At 46.1% G+C, this 15,988-nt stretch overlaps 2 protein-coding genes across 3 annotated transcripts in view; one reads left to right on the top strand and one right to left on the bottom strand.

The window, feature by feature from the left end:
* The first annotated feature begins 901 nt into the window (after nt 1-901).
* ZFYVE19 (zinc finger FYVE-type containing 19) lies at nt 902-12,462 on the top strand. Of its 2 annotated transcripts, XM_026107501.2 has the most exons (11): nt 902-1,201; nt 1,769-1,890; nt 3,712-3,765; nt 4,321-4,478; nt 5,466-5,611; nt 6,551-6,665; nt 7,242-7,451; nt 7,963-8,042; nt 8,812-8,922; nt 10,362-10,504; nt 11,928-12,462. In XM_026107501.2, exons 1-11 carry the CDS (start codon nt 1,148-1,150, stop codon nt 11,998-12,000), a joined length of 1,266 nt encoding a protein of 421 aa, XP_025963286.1. In that variant the 5' UTR covers nt 902-1,147; the 3' UTR covers nt 12,001-12,462. The 2 variants fall into 2 exon arrangements, with proteins under 2 accessions (XP_025963286.1, XP_025963287.1); XM_026107502.2 differs by lacking the exon at nt 3,712-3,765.
* The window catches only part of PPP1R14D (protein phosphatase 1 regulatory inhibitor subunit 14D), a 32,743-nt gene continuing 19,583 nt past the window's right edge, over nt 2,829-15,988 (bottom strand). The window contains exon 4 of the mRNA XM_064512629.1: nt 2,829-5,372. Coding sequence (XP_064368699.1) covers nt 5,340-5,372 — 33 coding nt within the window. The 3' untranslated portion in view covers nt 2,829-5,339. The remainder of the gene's footprint in view (nt 5,373-15,988) is intronic.

Here is a 15,988-nt window from a genome sequence, read left to right as displayed (position 1 = left end):
TGCAACTAAGTCAATGTTAGAAAATGCACTGTTTCTCTTATTAACAGATACAGCCAATGGCAGCTAATGGGCAACAATGCAACACCCTACAGACTACATATGCAGTATGGGAGTATGCCACACGTCGGCATACATGGCAGTGATGCCATACCAAAATAATGCTCTAAACAATCGCTTAAGTAAATATCCAGAAATCAAGAAAGCACTGTTAAGGGTCACTCCATACCCCAGCCTGCCGATCCCATTTCAAAAGCGACAGCCACTTTTCTTATTGCATGAACAGTAGTGATCAGACACGGAGAGCTAGAGGCATTGAGTGCAGAGAAAGCACGGAGAGCCAGCGGCGGCCTGCGAAGCGCTCCGGGAGCAGTCGCAGGCCGAGCCCTCCCGAGCTGCCAGCCCGGCACGGCGGGGACAACAGCGACCAGGGGCCTGATGAGGCAATTTGTCCTGCCACTGACAGGGTGGCCTCACGCGGGCCTGGAGAGGGGGCAGCGGCAGGGCGGCCCCGTGCCCACGCCCAGGCGCAAGGGGATGCCGCAGAGAGGCGCCTCCGGGTCCGGGGAGCCCGCCCGTGGCCCCCTTCCCCCGCAGGGCGCACAGGGCAGCCGCACCGCGCCCCCTGCGCCGCCATCTCCGCGCTGACCAGCTTCCCGCCCCGCCGCCGCCCGCGCGCTGCCTGCCGGGAAATGGAGTCTTCCCGGGAAGCAGCCGCCCAGGGCGAGAAGTGGCCGCCCCCAGACTACAAGCACCACAATGCACCGCGAGGCCCGCCGCCGGACCGGAAGCCATCGGGGCTTGGGCTGCAGCTGGCGGCTCCCAGCAGGCCCGACGCGGCGCCCTGGGCAATGTAGTTTGCTGTTGGGGCAGCGCCCTGCTGTTGCGGCGGGAGGGGCGGCCGAAGGACTACAGCTCCCGTCGGGCCGCGCGGGTGCGGCCGTGGGCGTGCTGCCGTACGGTGGCACCGCCGGTTTGGGAGAAGCGGGGGAGCGATGTTTCGGTCTCGTAGTTGTCGATGGTGACGGCCCATTGTGGCGATGTGTGTCTGTGAAAGTTCAACAGGGACCGCAGAGGGGGAAAACAATCTGTGGAGCTCGGTATAGCGGGGGCGCAGGGCGGCGCCGGGCGGCGGGTGCCCCGCAGCGCCATGGATAACAGGTGCTATGGCTGCGCGTCCAAATTCACGGTCTTCAAGAAAGAGGCAAGTCCAGCTCAGCGGGCTCGGGATCGGCCTGTGTTCGCTGGACTCTCGGATGAGCGGCCCCCCGGCACTGTGAGGGCGTTAGGTCAGGCCTGGGAAAGCTGCCTCCCGCGGCAGAGCTTGCCTGCGGCCAGGCACGCTTCCGGGGGGGCGGTGGAGCCCCGCTTTCCTTATTTGTTTATTGAGCCCTTATGGCTCCCAAACGCCACTATATCTTTATAAAGATCACTGTTTAAAAAAAAAAAAAAAGGGTTTGTCATCCATCTAATCCAATATTCGTTGGTTGTCACAGAGGGAAGAATCTCCTGCCAACTTTGTTATACAGTGGGATGATCTGGCGTCTTTGATTCCAACAGGAGTTACACTCTGGTGGCTGATGACTGAGAGAATTTGTATCTGCAGCAGCAGCTAACGATACAGCTCTCCTCAAAATCAGTTTACCCCCAGCTTTATCTGTGGTGCTCCTTGGCAAGGCAAATGTTCCTGAATATGGTCATTCAGAGAAATGTGGCATGTATGGTGGCTAGGTGATGAAGCCTGTCCTGCCTGTCTCTTGTGTCTCCTCAGTGCGGGTGTAAGAACTGCGGACGGGCATTCTGCTCTGGCTGCCTTAGCTTCAGTGCTGTTGTTCCCCGCTGTGGAAACAGTCAGCAGAAGGTGTGCAAGCAATGTCATGGAAAGCTAACTGGGTAAGATGGGAGTCTTTCTTCGCCCAAAGACAGTGTCCTGCTTTGGTTCTTCATTTTGGATTCCAGTGTTGCAAGGCAGATTTCTCTGTGAGAGTCAGATCTGCACTTGTGTGCACACACTGCCTGTACCCTGGAGTTTCAAACTAGGCCCTTACTGAGCTGCTGTTTGTGGGCTATTCAGTCAGAACATGTAAGTTAGTGTTTGTGAGGTTGTTCTCCATGGTGACAGTGTAGTCTGAAAGAGCCAGGTTTAAATCTTCATGGATGGACCCTGGATGCCTGTGGATATCCTTGCCACATGGGACCAGGTGAACCCCCCCAGTGTTTGTGTCTAGAAAGGTACACCCTTTTGAGAACCCTAGCAGTCTTTTCAGTTGTGTAGTAATTGAACAGTCTGGCAACAAGATGTTCAGAGCGTTACCTCTGTAGGCAAACAGTGACACAGTTCCTCGTTATTGAGAGGTATCTGCTATGTGTAGTCTAAAGGCCTAGATTTTTTAGTGTAGAATTGATTTTCTTTTAAAAGGAAAAAAAAATATTTTCACAAACATAACCTGTACGTAGGCTGTTGAAAACAAAAAAATGTAATTCAGTAGCAGTTTGCATTGTACACATACACAACACAAGTTTATACCAGATCCCCTCTCTTTACCAATTCTTCTGTGTTCCGTCCCTTCTCTTGCATTTGTCTTACCTCTCTTCCCCACTTTTCTCATATAGCAAGGAATTTTCACCAGCAAGTGGGGAATGTTCTGGCTCTGCAGTTGTCTAAAGACGAAGAACCTCATGGTATCAGAGGTCTTTATTTTCAAGAGCCAGTGCTTTTGAAGTAGCATGAGGTTATTGATGGTGAAAATACAATCTTTCCATTTGGAAAATTTCAGATTTCTCTTTACAACTCCAAAAATATTCAGAAAAGAAGTCAGCCTTTCCTCATGTTTCTTTTGATTTTTCTCATTGTTTAATATCAATACTATAGAGTTACAGAACTGCAACATATGTGGTTTATCTATCAGCTGTCCAGTAAGGGGATAATTTTTTCTTCTGTAAGCTGCCTGTACGGATGTTTTCCATGCAAAACCGCTTTTGGAACTGAAAACATTGAATAGGAAAGGAGTCCAGCAAAAACACTGCCTTCATTTGTAATTATACAGCCCCTAGCACAGTGTAGACGTGTTTGTTGCTGTAACTTCTAGGAATGAATAGAGTATGCTAACCAGCTACTCCAACTGGTGTAGTTTAGCTGCTTAACCTAAACACAGCGAGTCAGAACATAGAGTTACACAAGATGTGCTTGTGGTGTGCAGTGTTCAAGTGTGCTAGAAGATGTCATTATGATACTGGTGGTTATATAACCATGTTTATAGCATTTCATTTAGAGTTAGGGTTGTGCATTATATAATTCCGTGTTTGTTGCATGGCATAACTCCTTTCAGAGTGTTCTGCTGTATTGGAGCTAAATACACTGGGAGTCTTAGCTAACTACTCTCTATCTGCTGTCTGAACTGGGAGATGCAGGCTGTGGGAGGCAAGGGTGTTTCACCCTCTTTTCTTTTAGAATGCTGACTATATTAAATCAAATAAATTTTGTCCAGATGTTAAACAATAGAAAAAAAGTACCAGAAATGAGTCCCATGCTGTCCTAGGCAGCTATATCTAATACCTTTTCTAAGCTGATCACTCTATATTAATGAGGTTATGAAAGGACTACACCAAGAGGCTGATAAACATGTATTCTAATTCCTCTTGGTTTGAAAGAATAGATGACTGAAGCACTACCAGGACCTTGAGTTCAGAGAGAGCATTATTTTTGCCTTCCAGAGAGGGATCTCAAAGCAGTTCAGCAAAATGGTCACCACCGGAGAACTACAAAAAGTGAGTTGCACTTGCCGGAAAACCCATTGGCTTCTGCCACAGGGTAACCTTTCAGGCCCTCTCTCCTCTTCCCCTCATAGGGGCCATCAAAAGTGGGTTTTGCAACGTGGGTATTTGCTTGTTCAGAACTAGATTAAGGTTGGAGTTTCTGTTTTGTTGTTTGAGGGTTGGTTTGGTTTGATGTGTGGAAGGGGTTGTTTTCTTTTGTTTTCATTTTTTGTTTTTACTTTTGAGTAGACTGCTGAACAGCCAGCTGGTTATGTTCAGCTGTGACTGACCATGGCTGGCTTGGAAACAGGAGCCTGGTGCTGAAATATTATCTTTCTCCTCAGAAATGGTGCCATGTGTGCTGTTGTCATGAGCTATGGTTTTCTTTACTCCTTGGGAGTACCTCATCCTGCTCAGCAGAACCCGGTACAGGAATGAGTGGTCTCTGTTCTGTCCCATGCTGCCTTTGTTCAAATAGTGTGCAAGGTTCACAGAGACTGTCTTCATGTCTCATAATTTAAACCTCTGTTCTCAGCTATGTCATGTTTTTTTCCATCCTTGTCACAGGCGTGTAGCAGCTTTGGAGGCTAAGCAAAGCCAGCCGAAAGGGCAGCAGAAGGCAGCTGCGAAACCAGTGCAAGCAGGCTCCAGATACCAGGGACTCTCGAAAGAGGATGGAGCTATTGCAGAGAGACTGGCGAGGCTCAGGGAGGAAAGGAAACCCAGTGAGTTTCAGAGGACTCTGGAGATTCCCAATGTGGGAACACTGCTAACTGGGAAACATGGAACTAGAGGGAAGAGGGAAGTGGTGGTCTTTCAGAGCCTGTCTCTTCAGACAATCAGAGGAATAAACTGGTCAGAATAGCTATGTCCTGCTAACACAGTGGTGAGATTCTGCAGTGGTTTTAGATTAACTTTCTGATTTCTTTGTTTTCCTTGGGGTTTCTCTTGAAATTGCCTCTCAGTTTTGGGGCAGTATTTCACCTGTGAAATCACCTTCGGATTTTCCATTGTTTTGGGTAAAAAAGCCCATGTCGAGCACAGTAGGAGCTGAATGAAATGGGGAGCTTTGGCCAAACCATTTTGCAGAATATTTCCTGTGGGTTATTTTGCTGGGCTGTACCAGTACCGGTCTCTGTGGGGCTGTTCTCTGATTGTTTTTACCTCACAGAGAAGAGAAAAAAGGGACTTTGATCCCAGTCCACAGCTCTCTGCATGTTCTGGGACACCTTTGTGGTGCCTGTGGTAGAACAAGCTATTTAAAAAATGACACTTGATCTCAAAAGGGAAAGACACTCTGCAAAGTGGTTACCTGATTGTGTAGGGAACAGGACTGTGCTGCAGCAGGCTTTTTCCAGTCCAGTATGGCTAGGATGCACTAAGGAATGTGAGAGCAGTGGACTGTACTGCCTAAGTGACACATGTATTTCACTGCCTATCCCTAGTAAGCTGATCATCAAATGGGGTTATCCCAGCACTCATGGCTGGGAGATAAATGGTGGAGGAGGCAATGACTCAGGAAAAAACAGGGTAGCAGTTAGCATTAGAGTAGTCTCCTAGTCTCCGCAGCATAAACCTCAATCAGATCAGGGGCTGAGGAAGGTGTCCAGGCTGTGATTCTGGAAAGAGAAATACAGTTTTAAGAAAAAACTTTAAGTCATTTGTTTGCAATAACAGAGTAACTCCTTTCCCTGTGTTGGTCTGAATTGCAGAGTCCATCCCTTCTCAGGCTGAGATTGAAGCTAGGCTGGCTGCACTAAAGGAAGACTGCCGGGGACCTGTTCCATCCACGCAGGAAATGGAGGACCGTTTGGCTGTCCTGCAAGGGAGAGGCCCTCCTTCCCAGGCTCCCAGACCAGTAAGCTCCCTCAGCCCTTTGGCTGGCAATGTAATCTGAGCTGACACAGCAGCTGTGGTGTCCCCAGCGATTTCTGAAGTGTGTCAGCCTTTCCTCCTCCTTCACCTTTTTTGTGTTCACGTGGTCCCTTCAGAAATTTCTCTGCTTCCTGTTTGTGTGATTGTCCTCCAGAAGCAAATAAGCAGCAGTATGCTGCTTCAATATAAATGCAAACTGTTGGTTTATGTTGAAGTCAAATATAGCTGACGTGTTTGTTTTTAATAGTTGATGCTAAGTTTATTCTCCTCAACCAATTTGTATTCCTAAGTGGCCTGATCTTTTCTTTTCTTTCCCCCCCCCCCCCCCCTCTTTCCTCAAACCTGTTCATCTATGTTTGGGGCTTATCAGCCCTGCCTTCTAGTTGTATCCTACAGTTGTTACTGCAGCCCTGCTGGGCAAAGTCCTGTTAATTATCCAGAGATGGAAGCACAGAGGTTAAGTGGCTAGCCTGAGATTATAGAGGAAGAGATTGGATCTGTGCCTTCAAGCCTGTGTGAATGATTTTTGTCCCTGAGTTCTTTCCTTGCTCTCCTTTTTCAGCAGTGCTGCACACCCAGCTCTTCTCATATGTTGCAGTGGAGGCTTCTGGCTGGCACTGCTGAGAATGGCACTTTATTTACACTGGAGGTAGTGGCAGAGCTGGGGTTGGGACTTGGCAGCATCTACTCCTGCGCATTCAGTGCCTCTTATTTGTGTAACTGCAGTTAGTCATGGCCATTCAACACCTCTGAGAATGAAGCCTCACACCACATACCAGAGCTGAGACTCCCAAGATCAGTGGAGGCATCTTTTTATCTTGGTCCTAGCTAGGATGCTATTTGTTACCCATTTTTTCCTTTGACTGTGTATGTCCCTTTCTTCTCATTTGCCTTCTCCTATGCCCTCCCTCTTGTTTCTTAGGTGCACCACCCCCCTGATACCAGAAGCCTCGCCCAGCAGACAGATGACCTGTTAACTCAGCTGGCTGAAGAAGTTGACATTGATGAGCGTTACAGTCCAGGAGTCCAGCCTCAAGGTATCTATTTTGGCTTCTAGTGATCTGTTTCTATCTACTAATGTGTGTGTTGCAGTGGGAAAGGAGCACATGTTTCCCTATCTAGCTTATAAGTGAGTTAGGTGTCCATTTTGTCCTTGTATCCCCTTTATGACCTCCAAACTGACCAAGCACAGCCACCCAGCTGCACACTGGGTCTCGTTGTCTGTGCCTGGGAAGTGGTTTCTTCTTTTCAGGATTATATTACTCAGATTGCTCCTCTCTATTTCTGTAAGGTGACCCTTCCCTAGGGAGGAGCTGTTGCTACTTCTAGCACTTCTGTGCTCTGTTAAAAAAAGAAGTCATACAATGGTATCTGGGATACCATTGTCTTCCTAGCTGAGGTGTTTTCCCTGCAATCTCATGGTACAGTGCAACCGAGCTCACCTGCTTCTCTCCAAGTACAGTGTGGATTCAGCTGTGGCATGCCTTCTCCCATTATTAACCCAATTAATTGAGGGCAACAAGGCGCTCCCATGCCATTGCTTCAGTGGTGCTGTCTGTGCCCAGGGAAGGCTGCTACCGAGTCATCAGAATGTTCCGTGTGTCTGTTCGCAGCTGCTAGTGGCCAAACCTTGAATGACCTCAATCGAGAAAGCGAAGGTGAGATTTGCCCTGCAAATCTGGACCCAAAACAGCTAGAGGAAGAGAAGAATAAACTTCTGGCAGAGGCTGCTTCCGAGCTGCGGGAAGAGAATACTAGGCAGGAGAAGATCCTACAAGTTGCCAAGAGATTGGCAGCACTCAGAGGCCAGGACCCAGAGAAAGGTGGGTAGTAGAGGAGAATACAGTGCCAAGAGAGGAAACAGTTCCTGTGACAGAGCAATTTTTCTTCTCTTTTGAGAGTCTTGGTCCATTTAATTCCTCTGTGTTCTGCAGGAAGCAGACTGGGATTTCGTTGTGTGTGTAAAGTTGTATGGTTTGGTCCATCACGAAATCAGTACAAAAGCTCTTATTTGAGGCTCAAGGCTGGAGCTGTAAGGGCAGACTTCTTTGTCTTACACCTTTCTTTCAGATAATTCTGGTATGCTTTGGTGAGGTTAATATGGCTTTTTAAAAACAAAGCTCTTCTTCTTTTCCTTCTTCCTTCTGACACTAGAAACAAGCAAACAGTAATGCCCCTTTTGAAAAGTCTGGAAAGGAGCTGTCTGTCTATACCAGAGCCAGAGTGCCAGTCTCTGTGGAGCTCACCCCACAGAGGATGGTCTCTAGAACACAAATGGGCACAAGGTGTGAGGTGGGTGTGAGTCACAATTGCCTCTGCCTGTTACTTCTGCAGTTACTTTGGAAAATTATAAGCTCCCTGACAGCGATGACGAAATGGATGAGGAGGAAGCCATTCAGAGAGTGCTAAAACAGGTCAGAAGTGGCCACTGTGGCCTTGTTTACCTTCCTGTCAATCATTCCCCCCCCCCCTTTTTTTTTTTTTTTTAATCTGATGAGCATGCAAAGGCTGTGCCTCTGTCCCTGGGCAGAGTCTCATCTCTTCCCCTCAGTGCTTTTCCAGTGCTAACTACTGTGGGTCCATTCAGCCACAGGAGATACAAGACTTTACTAGTTTTTCATATTCACTTCCTCATTCATGCTTAGTGTCTCTTCTGGTCTGTCTCTGCTCTCCAACCCTGTCCCAAACCTGCTGGTGCTTCCTTGCTACTTGTTCCATCTCTTTCCCCACCGAGCTGGAACATGGATGATGAGACACATTTTTTTTCTTTTTTTTTTTCTCTTTTTTTTTTTCAGCACAGCTCATGCCTAGATTTCACTCTGAAATGTCTGTGGGTTGTTTTGCAGGCAGATATGAGCTTGCCCTGCTTGTGCGCTTGGCTCGTGGCAGACCACCCAAGTGTGATTAGTATGATGTTAAAGGTCTGCTGACAGCTGCACTGCAAGGCAGAATGTGTTAGGTGAGGCTTCCTGCTGCCAGGCTGACTGTTCACAGTGCATGCACCATGTTTGGAGTGTAGACAGTGAGCTCATGTCTGTCAGGAGAATACCACATAAGCATATTTGGACTTCTCATCCCTGGTTACTGCATGGGGGCATGGAGAAGGGAAGGAGATTTAGAGCCTAGAAAGAGGCTCCCAAAGGTGTTTGAAACAACAAGCTTCTTGCTTTCCCTTGTTACCAGCTCACAGAGGAAGCAGCCCTGGATGAAGCAAGTGGCTTTAATATTCCTCCAGATCAGAACAGCCAACCAGGACCCTTGCAACAGAACCTACCTAAGAAAGCAAAGCAAAAGGTTAGTGAACTGGCAAGGCTCTCTTGAAGTGATGTGTTCCAGGGTCCCAGGAGAGTACAGCTCTGCAGGAAATGTCTGCTGCATCCCTAGCCTGGGTGCAGGAGAAAAAACAATCAGCCAGCTTCCCCAGGGCAGACAAGCTGAGAAGGCAAACATCTTGGCTGCTTCTGCAAGGCCGACCAGCCCTGAGCACAGATGTGAATCATCTTGTACTTTTAAAAGGATTTGCTCTCTGGAATCCAATTCCTTTCAGGCTGGCTTTCTGCTGGATGGGATGGTGTTTTCTAAGGCCAGAGAAGTTGATCAGCATAGGTCTGGTGAGGTGGATATTAGAGAAGGGATTTTTAACTCACCAGTATAATTAAACCAAAGAAGTCATGGTCTAGTACCATAGAGCCTGATCCAGGGTGAGTGGGAGGTTTGCCAGTGCTTTTGGCAGGTGCAGAATAGAATTTCTAGATAGTAATCAAGTGCCTGTGTTCTCTTATAACATCAAAGGAAGGAATTAGTAACAAGATATCATATGCTTAGAATGGATTCCAGCCTATTATGGAGATGCATACACCTTCTCTAATGTGTATCACGAGAATTAAATGGACCTGTGATTCACAGACAGCTGACAGGCCTGTCCCTGGTGGAAGAAATTATTTAATTGTGTTACTGAAAACATCCATCTCATAGATATGCCACCTTGCACTTTTGGAATCACTGATGTAAATTCTAGTGCCGTCTTTTTTCTGTTGTGTTAGGAAGCTGCCTTTGCCAGTGTTTCGGCACTGTGTCCCAGTGTGCATATGACTGTTCATTTTGGTAAAGGCTCTCTGTAAAGCAGAAGGAGATAAGGAAGACTTTATGGATAGATTTTAGATCATCATTTTGGAAGACGTTTTCAGCCCAACCTCAGGTACAGATCAGTCATAGGGGCCTTTGGCAAATCATTTCCTTTGTGCCTCAGTTTTGTTTCTGTAACATGGAGAAAATGATACACTCCTCCTTCACTGCTGCTTTCCTTTCACACACAGACCTTTTCAGCAAAACTGCTTGATCGCTTGTCTTTGCAGCAGGTATTCCCTGTCGCTGGGTATTGCTGCAGTGAGTGCCAGATGATCTGGGCTCCAGCATTTAACACAGGACAGACAATGTTGGTTTACATTGTTGTAGACACTGAATGAGGATGAATAGCTGTTTACCATCCGGGCAATATAGATTCATGAGCAAATGCGAGTGAGTGCCTTTGTTTTTTATTTAACAACCTAGACACATACGTATGCAGCTTAACCTTGGGCTCCAGGCCAGTTCATCTCACAGACCTGAGGATCAGCAGAGAATGAACAGTCTTGGACCGTACATGTCACTGTGGCCACCACGTATTATAATGGAAGTCCTGTATGTCTCTCTTGTGGTTTGAATTCTGCATCTCTGTTTTATTCCTGAGGTAGAGCCAGACTTCAGCCACCATGGCTCTTGCCAACTCAGATGATAGTGATGAGAAGGAGTTACCCTGGTGCTGTATCTGCAATGAAGATGCCACTTTGCGCTGCCATGGCTGTGATGGGGACCTCTACTGCCAGCGCTGCTTTCGGTAATTCCCACAACTCTTGTTGGTCTGAGAGGCGGGTCACAGGGAAGCTTGACCACTTGTATGTGTTCTTCCTTTTGGGCAGAACAACAGACAGCAGGAAGGGAGATATGAGGAACCCAACAATGAACTGAATGCTAGTCCTTAAAGGAAATAGTTTATGAGATTAGTTGTTACCCCTGGCTTTAGGGATTAAACTGACTCTGGGCAGAAATGTTCCTTCTGTGCTGTTCCAGTGTATGTTTGGGCACATTGTCTGAGTGTCCTCTGAAGTGGCTGATATGCTGCATTGCATGGGACAGGATAAGTGAGAACATTGTTCAGCAATTCTGTGGCTTGTTCATGAAACGTGATAAATGATCCAGGCTGGATTCTCACAGGAGGTGAGGTCAGATAGTATAAATTCCTGAGGCTTTTCTTAGGTTGAGACCCTGAAGTCTTAAATCATATAAAAATATCTGGTTGCTGAAATGTGTCTGGGAGAACCTTACCCCCTCAGTCACATCTTGCAGTAGCTACAGTCTTAGTTCTTAAACACCTGTAACTTGATTTCTGACAAAAAGTTGTATGTTTCTAGTTTTGGATGGTAATTCCCTTGGATAAAAAGCTGTTCATCACAGCTTGTGTGGCTTCTCTTTGTCATGCCTCAAAAGCATTGGAGTTGATTGGGTTGTTACGTTAGAGCTGGTAGACATTTAGACAGCAGGATGGTAAGGATCTAGTTGAGAGAGGAAAAGATGCTCTTATATGTGTTCTGTCATTTCCTGCAGAGGGTTTTGCAGAGAGATGGGAATGGAGTGGGGGAGAACGTATTAAAGTGTGAGGAAACGTGATCGGCAACAGCAGATGTTTAAAGAAAAACAAGAAAAGAACAGCTCAGACAGAAAGCATCAGTAAAAGCAGAATCAGCAGACTGGCAGGAGAGTTGAGTGCATCATTTGCATGCTGCAAATGAGAGCTGGTGTCTTACTCAACCCTGCCTGCTTCTAAGCATGGTTAAGACAACTACCAATATACTGCAATTTAGCCACAGCAGTCATTTTTCAGAGTTTATGGAGCAGACTCTCATTTCAGTGTTGTTGTGGGAGTTGCTAGTACACCTGGGAATCACAGCCATATTGCTAAAAATGAACAATTGGTTATGTGAATCGCTTTAAAAGGGAAGGGGACGGAGAGGCCTGCCATTTCCCCATTCTGGTAGTTAAGGATGAGCAGAGCTTTCTGGCTCTGCACAAAGCACCTCAGATTTCTATTACACGCAAATATCTCAAGTGGTCGGTACATGTGGCTGCCAGCAAGGTCCTCTCAGCTAGCCCTTGGGATAGGTTTCTAGTAAGGGGTGCTGGGATATATCTTGTGCAGTGTCTCAGAATGGGTGCCATGCCTGGATATTTTCTCCTCACTGTAGTTTGTGTTTGCTTCTCAGAGAAGGCCATGATGAGTTTGACCTGAAGGACCACCACACCTCCCGCTATCGTCTTCCTTGCAAGCAGAAGTGATCACACTCCTCATGGGCAGGAAAGGAGGTGGAGAACTGGAGAAGAGAGGGAGTTGGCCAAATGGGAAGAGTCAAAGTGGATTTGCAGCCAAAACGAGTGATGTCTTGGACAGTTGAAGGACATGCTGTAATCTGAGAGAGGCTTGGAGTGTGTGTAACTTTTTGTCCTCAGGAAAACAGCTAGAGGAGTGCTGGGTTTGCAGTGCATGCATGGGATAGATAAGGACTTGATGCGAGGAGATGGATATGAATCTTCAAATACAGATAATAAGGCAATGTGGGTAGTAGTAAAGATGTGTGTTTAAGGTGGTACTGGCTGACTGGTAAATAACTCCCTGCTTTTGCTAACAGCTCACACATTGGTTCAACAGGCAGCAAAGCACTTTGCACTAAGAAAACTGTCTACATCTTGACCATGTGTCTAATGAGAATTTCCAAAGCATAATAAAATGTATTTACAGAGGCCTGTGGTTAAAGTCTCCCCTGGGAATGCCTGATAACCCTTTACAAATTGTCAGCCTCTTGTAATGGGATCTCAGTCCTAGTACCACATGGCTCAGGCAATGAAATGAAAGATCATGAAGCTGCCAAAAATGTTTCTGTGGTATTGCTGGAAAGGTGCAGGGGAGTTGCACTCCAATGATGGTTACTCTGCCATGATGGGCAGTGCTGCTCATGTAGTTGAAGGATGCTTTGTAAAGGTAATCTGGTACGGATACACTGCGTTGTGAGCAGCAGTGGCTATGCATAAGTTGTGCAGTCTGTGAGAGCAGCACATTAGTCTGCAAGAGTTGTGTGTTAGTCTGAAAGCAGAGTTTGGCTTTCCTTATTATTAGGTCCCCTGGTAGATTAAAGATACTACACATTTTATGTTCTTTATCTGTTTATGAGAGGAGCTCATTTTAATATGCTCACATCCCTTACCGGAGACTGTCCTGATGCAAATGGCACATGCCAGTAACCAAAGCACCCAGAATTGCTCCAAATACTTGACTAAATTTTCACTACATCAGCTTTAATATCCCATAACGGTGGGCTCTTCCCAGGACTATGATGTGACTTCCAAGGCAGCTGTCTAAGGTTGACAAATTCCAGGGGTAGCAAAAAATGAAGAATTTGTCTTTGACAGAGAAACTCTGATGAATCTTGCCCATCTGGTTTGACATGGCCACTCCCAGCTGTCTGCCCTGCCCCTTTGCTGAAGGTCACTGCCTCTAGATGAGTTGGCAAAACAAAGCATTTGCCTGTACCTCAACCACCCCTGGTCAGAGCACAACAAATAACCTAAACTACCACTGAAGGCAGGTTTATGCTAACATGCTGGACTGGATCAGGGGCTTCAGCAGTAGCCTCTGTCACAGACAGTGTGGAATAGTAATATTGCAGGTTACCCCAGCAAGAATTGCTAGATCACCTTCCGGTGCCCTTGGAACTCTTTGTTAGAAAGGGGTAACAAAACCTGACTCTTGAGAAGGATGTGCCTACTCCTGACAATCCTTGCTTTACCAGTCCTTTCTCTTTGGGACAGGCAGATAGGAAAGCTACTGAGTTGTTCTGATGCAAGAGCTGACAACAAGGCCTGTGTTACACAAAATTTATTTAGATGGTTACTACCCTGAAGAGCTTGCAATCTTAAAAATGGAAACAAAATGCAGTTCTCGCCTCTTGATATTCTAGGAATTACACTTTTTCATAGCTATTTAATCAGGATAATTAGTCTGACAGCTAGACAGCCCTCTTAAAAATTCTATCTTAGGTTAAATCCTGTGCATTTTGCATGTACTGGAGAAGATACAAGTATCTGCTCTAATATCTCCTCTAAACCTTGGACCGATTGACTCAGTTCTTGCTGAAACCATTTGGGCTTCAGCCTGAGTCCTTTCCAAGTAGTTAATAGACATTTTAATCCTTAGTTTTACAGCTGCTTCTCTTCTGTATCTCAGTGTAAGCTGGTAAGTTACTTGTGACACTTTGAACGCTTTTGCTTCATCAACCACAAGCCAACTTTGAGCTTCTTGTACAGTTAGACAGCCTAAGCCTTGTGAGTCCTGCCCTGTACACCTCAGTAATAAAGCAGTAGATTGCAGCCTGAAGCAGCTTATTTAGGTTCTCACATTGGTTTCTATGGGCTTTCTGTGGGATCCCAAGAATCCAGAAATGCACCCGACCCAGGACCTGAAATAAGTCTTAGTCATGCATGGAAAAGTCTGTTCAGCTACGTACACACACTGACTCTTCCCCCTGCACCACTAATGGAATTCTTGTGGCTGCTGAGCTTTCTGCATATAATTGGTCATTTCAGTGGTAGCCTGACCACTTTCACCTTGACAAGCCATTCATGCTCTAGCTCTTGCCTTCGTGGCCTCCATGCCACAGGGGATGGAGGGTTATTTAGATCAGCTGACTGCAGAAAACAAACCTAGCTGGATTTCTCATTGTGAAATAGGAATGCTGTGTGACCTTTAACTGAGCAGTGAGCTTTTAGCTTTGTTGCTTACTCCTTGTCCTCAGCTTTGAAAGGGTACTGGTAAACCAGTAAAGATATGGGTAAACTATCAACTCCTCACAGGTCGATAGGACTTCAGTCATAGTCTCTCACCGAAGAGAAATTGGTACCTACAAGAGAGAGAATCAGCTCTATGCCTTTGCATAGAGGGCACAAGAAGATTTGCTTTCCCACTCAAAATGTTTTGTATCTGAACTATCAAATGTATACCCTTCCCCAAAAGAATTTAAAATAACGTTAACTACACATGAGGTTGAACTCGGATTAGCTTACAAAGAGAAGTCTCAGCACAGCTAAATTGCCTTAACATGCATTTACTATGGTCTGAGAGCATGCATGTTGTTCCAACTGCTGTAATGTGATCGTGTCCAGATGTAGTGAACCTGAATATTTTAAAAGGGAATTGAAGTGCTGCTCATAACTAAGGAAGAAAGATGTGTCTAAGGCTATTTTATACACACTGGCGTAGACTGTCAATTAGAAAAACACACCAACCTTGACACGTTCTGAGTTATCTTGGTATACTCAAGAGGTCAAAGTTTCTTCAAACATTCTTAACCAGTATCTGCATACCAAACATTGTATTGTAGCCTTACACTAGTGATAGTGCTGAGAAACAGCAAAATAAGTTAACTGGAGGGTAAAACTCCGCTTAATCTATCCTTACAGTCCAGGCTGAGAGAAGTCAAAAGGTAAAAACAAGTTTGACTTGCTACTTTTAAGAACTAAACAAGAAGTAGTTGCTCTGATTGCCATATGTTGCTTTCCCTTTTGCACAGTAAGCTGAGAGGTCAACTAGCATTGGCTCCATCTGCCTGCTTTGTTCCCCATGTTCATGCTGTGCTTGTGTCTGAAGCACTCTATGTGATAGCAATGTCATTATGTACCAGAACCACAACTGCACATCACAGAGGCCACAATTTACTGTTTTCTGCTACTTGCAGAGTAAATACAAAGACAACTTCTCTCAAGCAGAGTTTCCAGAACCTGTTTTTTCCTTGGTTCTAGCAATCTCTGCCTGAAAGTGTATGCAAAAATTCACTTTGTATCACGCGAAATTGAGGGAATACAGAATAACACCCAGGGTGGAGGAAAGCTAGCTTTTGGGCCAGAGGAGAGGCATTTTAAGGTCTCTGTGCTGTCGCAGCTCAGCAGAATAAAGCAGCGTCTTGCTAGGGTATGTAATTATTTGGGACTTCTGTGAACCTCTGTGCTGCAGCTCATTACAGCTCTAGTGTAGGGCATTAACTCGTGGCCTGTCCACCTGGATCTTCCATCTGAACTTCTATTTGAACCTTGTCTGTGCTTTTTACAGCGCTTGGAGCTCTTTGCCAGTGTGCTGCTCTCCCTTGGCAAGCGCAGTGATACAAGAGTCATAGTAGGTGTAAATCCATAAGCAATGCCAGATCCATAACAGCTGCAGCTCTGGATTGATTTTTTTGTTGTTTTACTTATAAAGTGGAGTTTTCAGGAGGGCAGGCAT

This window comes from Dromaius novaehollandiae, chromosome 5 (genome assembly GCF_036370855.1).
Source record: "Dromaius novaehollandiae isolate bDroNov1 chromosome 5, bDroNov1.hap1, whole genome shotgun sequence".
Taxonomy (NCBI): Eukaryota; Metazoa; Chordata; class Aves; order Casuariiformes; family Dromaiidae; genus Dromaius; species Dromaius novaehollandiae.
The sequence above is the reverse complement of the archived record's forward strand: the minus strand, read 5'-3'. Positions and strand labels throughout refer to the sequence as shown.

What these genes read in the sequence shown, in the direction of transcription:
- ZFYVE19 (XM_026107501.2), top strand. Translation starts at nt 1,148, where the DNA reads ATGGATAACAGGTGCTATGGCTGCGCGTCCAAATTCACGGTCTTCAAG. An exon ending in TCCAGGAGTCCAGCCTCAAG is followed by an intron (nt 6,666 to 7,241) that starts GTATCTATTTTG and finishes GTCTGTTCGCAG; the next exon opens with CTGCTAGTGGCCAAACCTTG. An exon ending in TTCAGAGAGTGCTAAAACAG is followed by an intron (nt 8,043 to 8,811) that starts GTCAGAAGTGGC and finishes CCTTGTTACCAG; the next exon opens with CTCACAGAGGAAGCAGCCCT.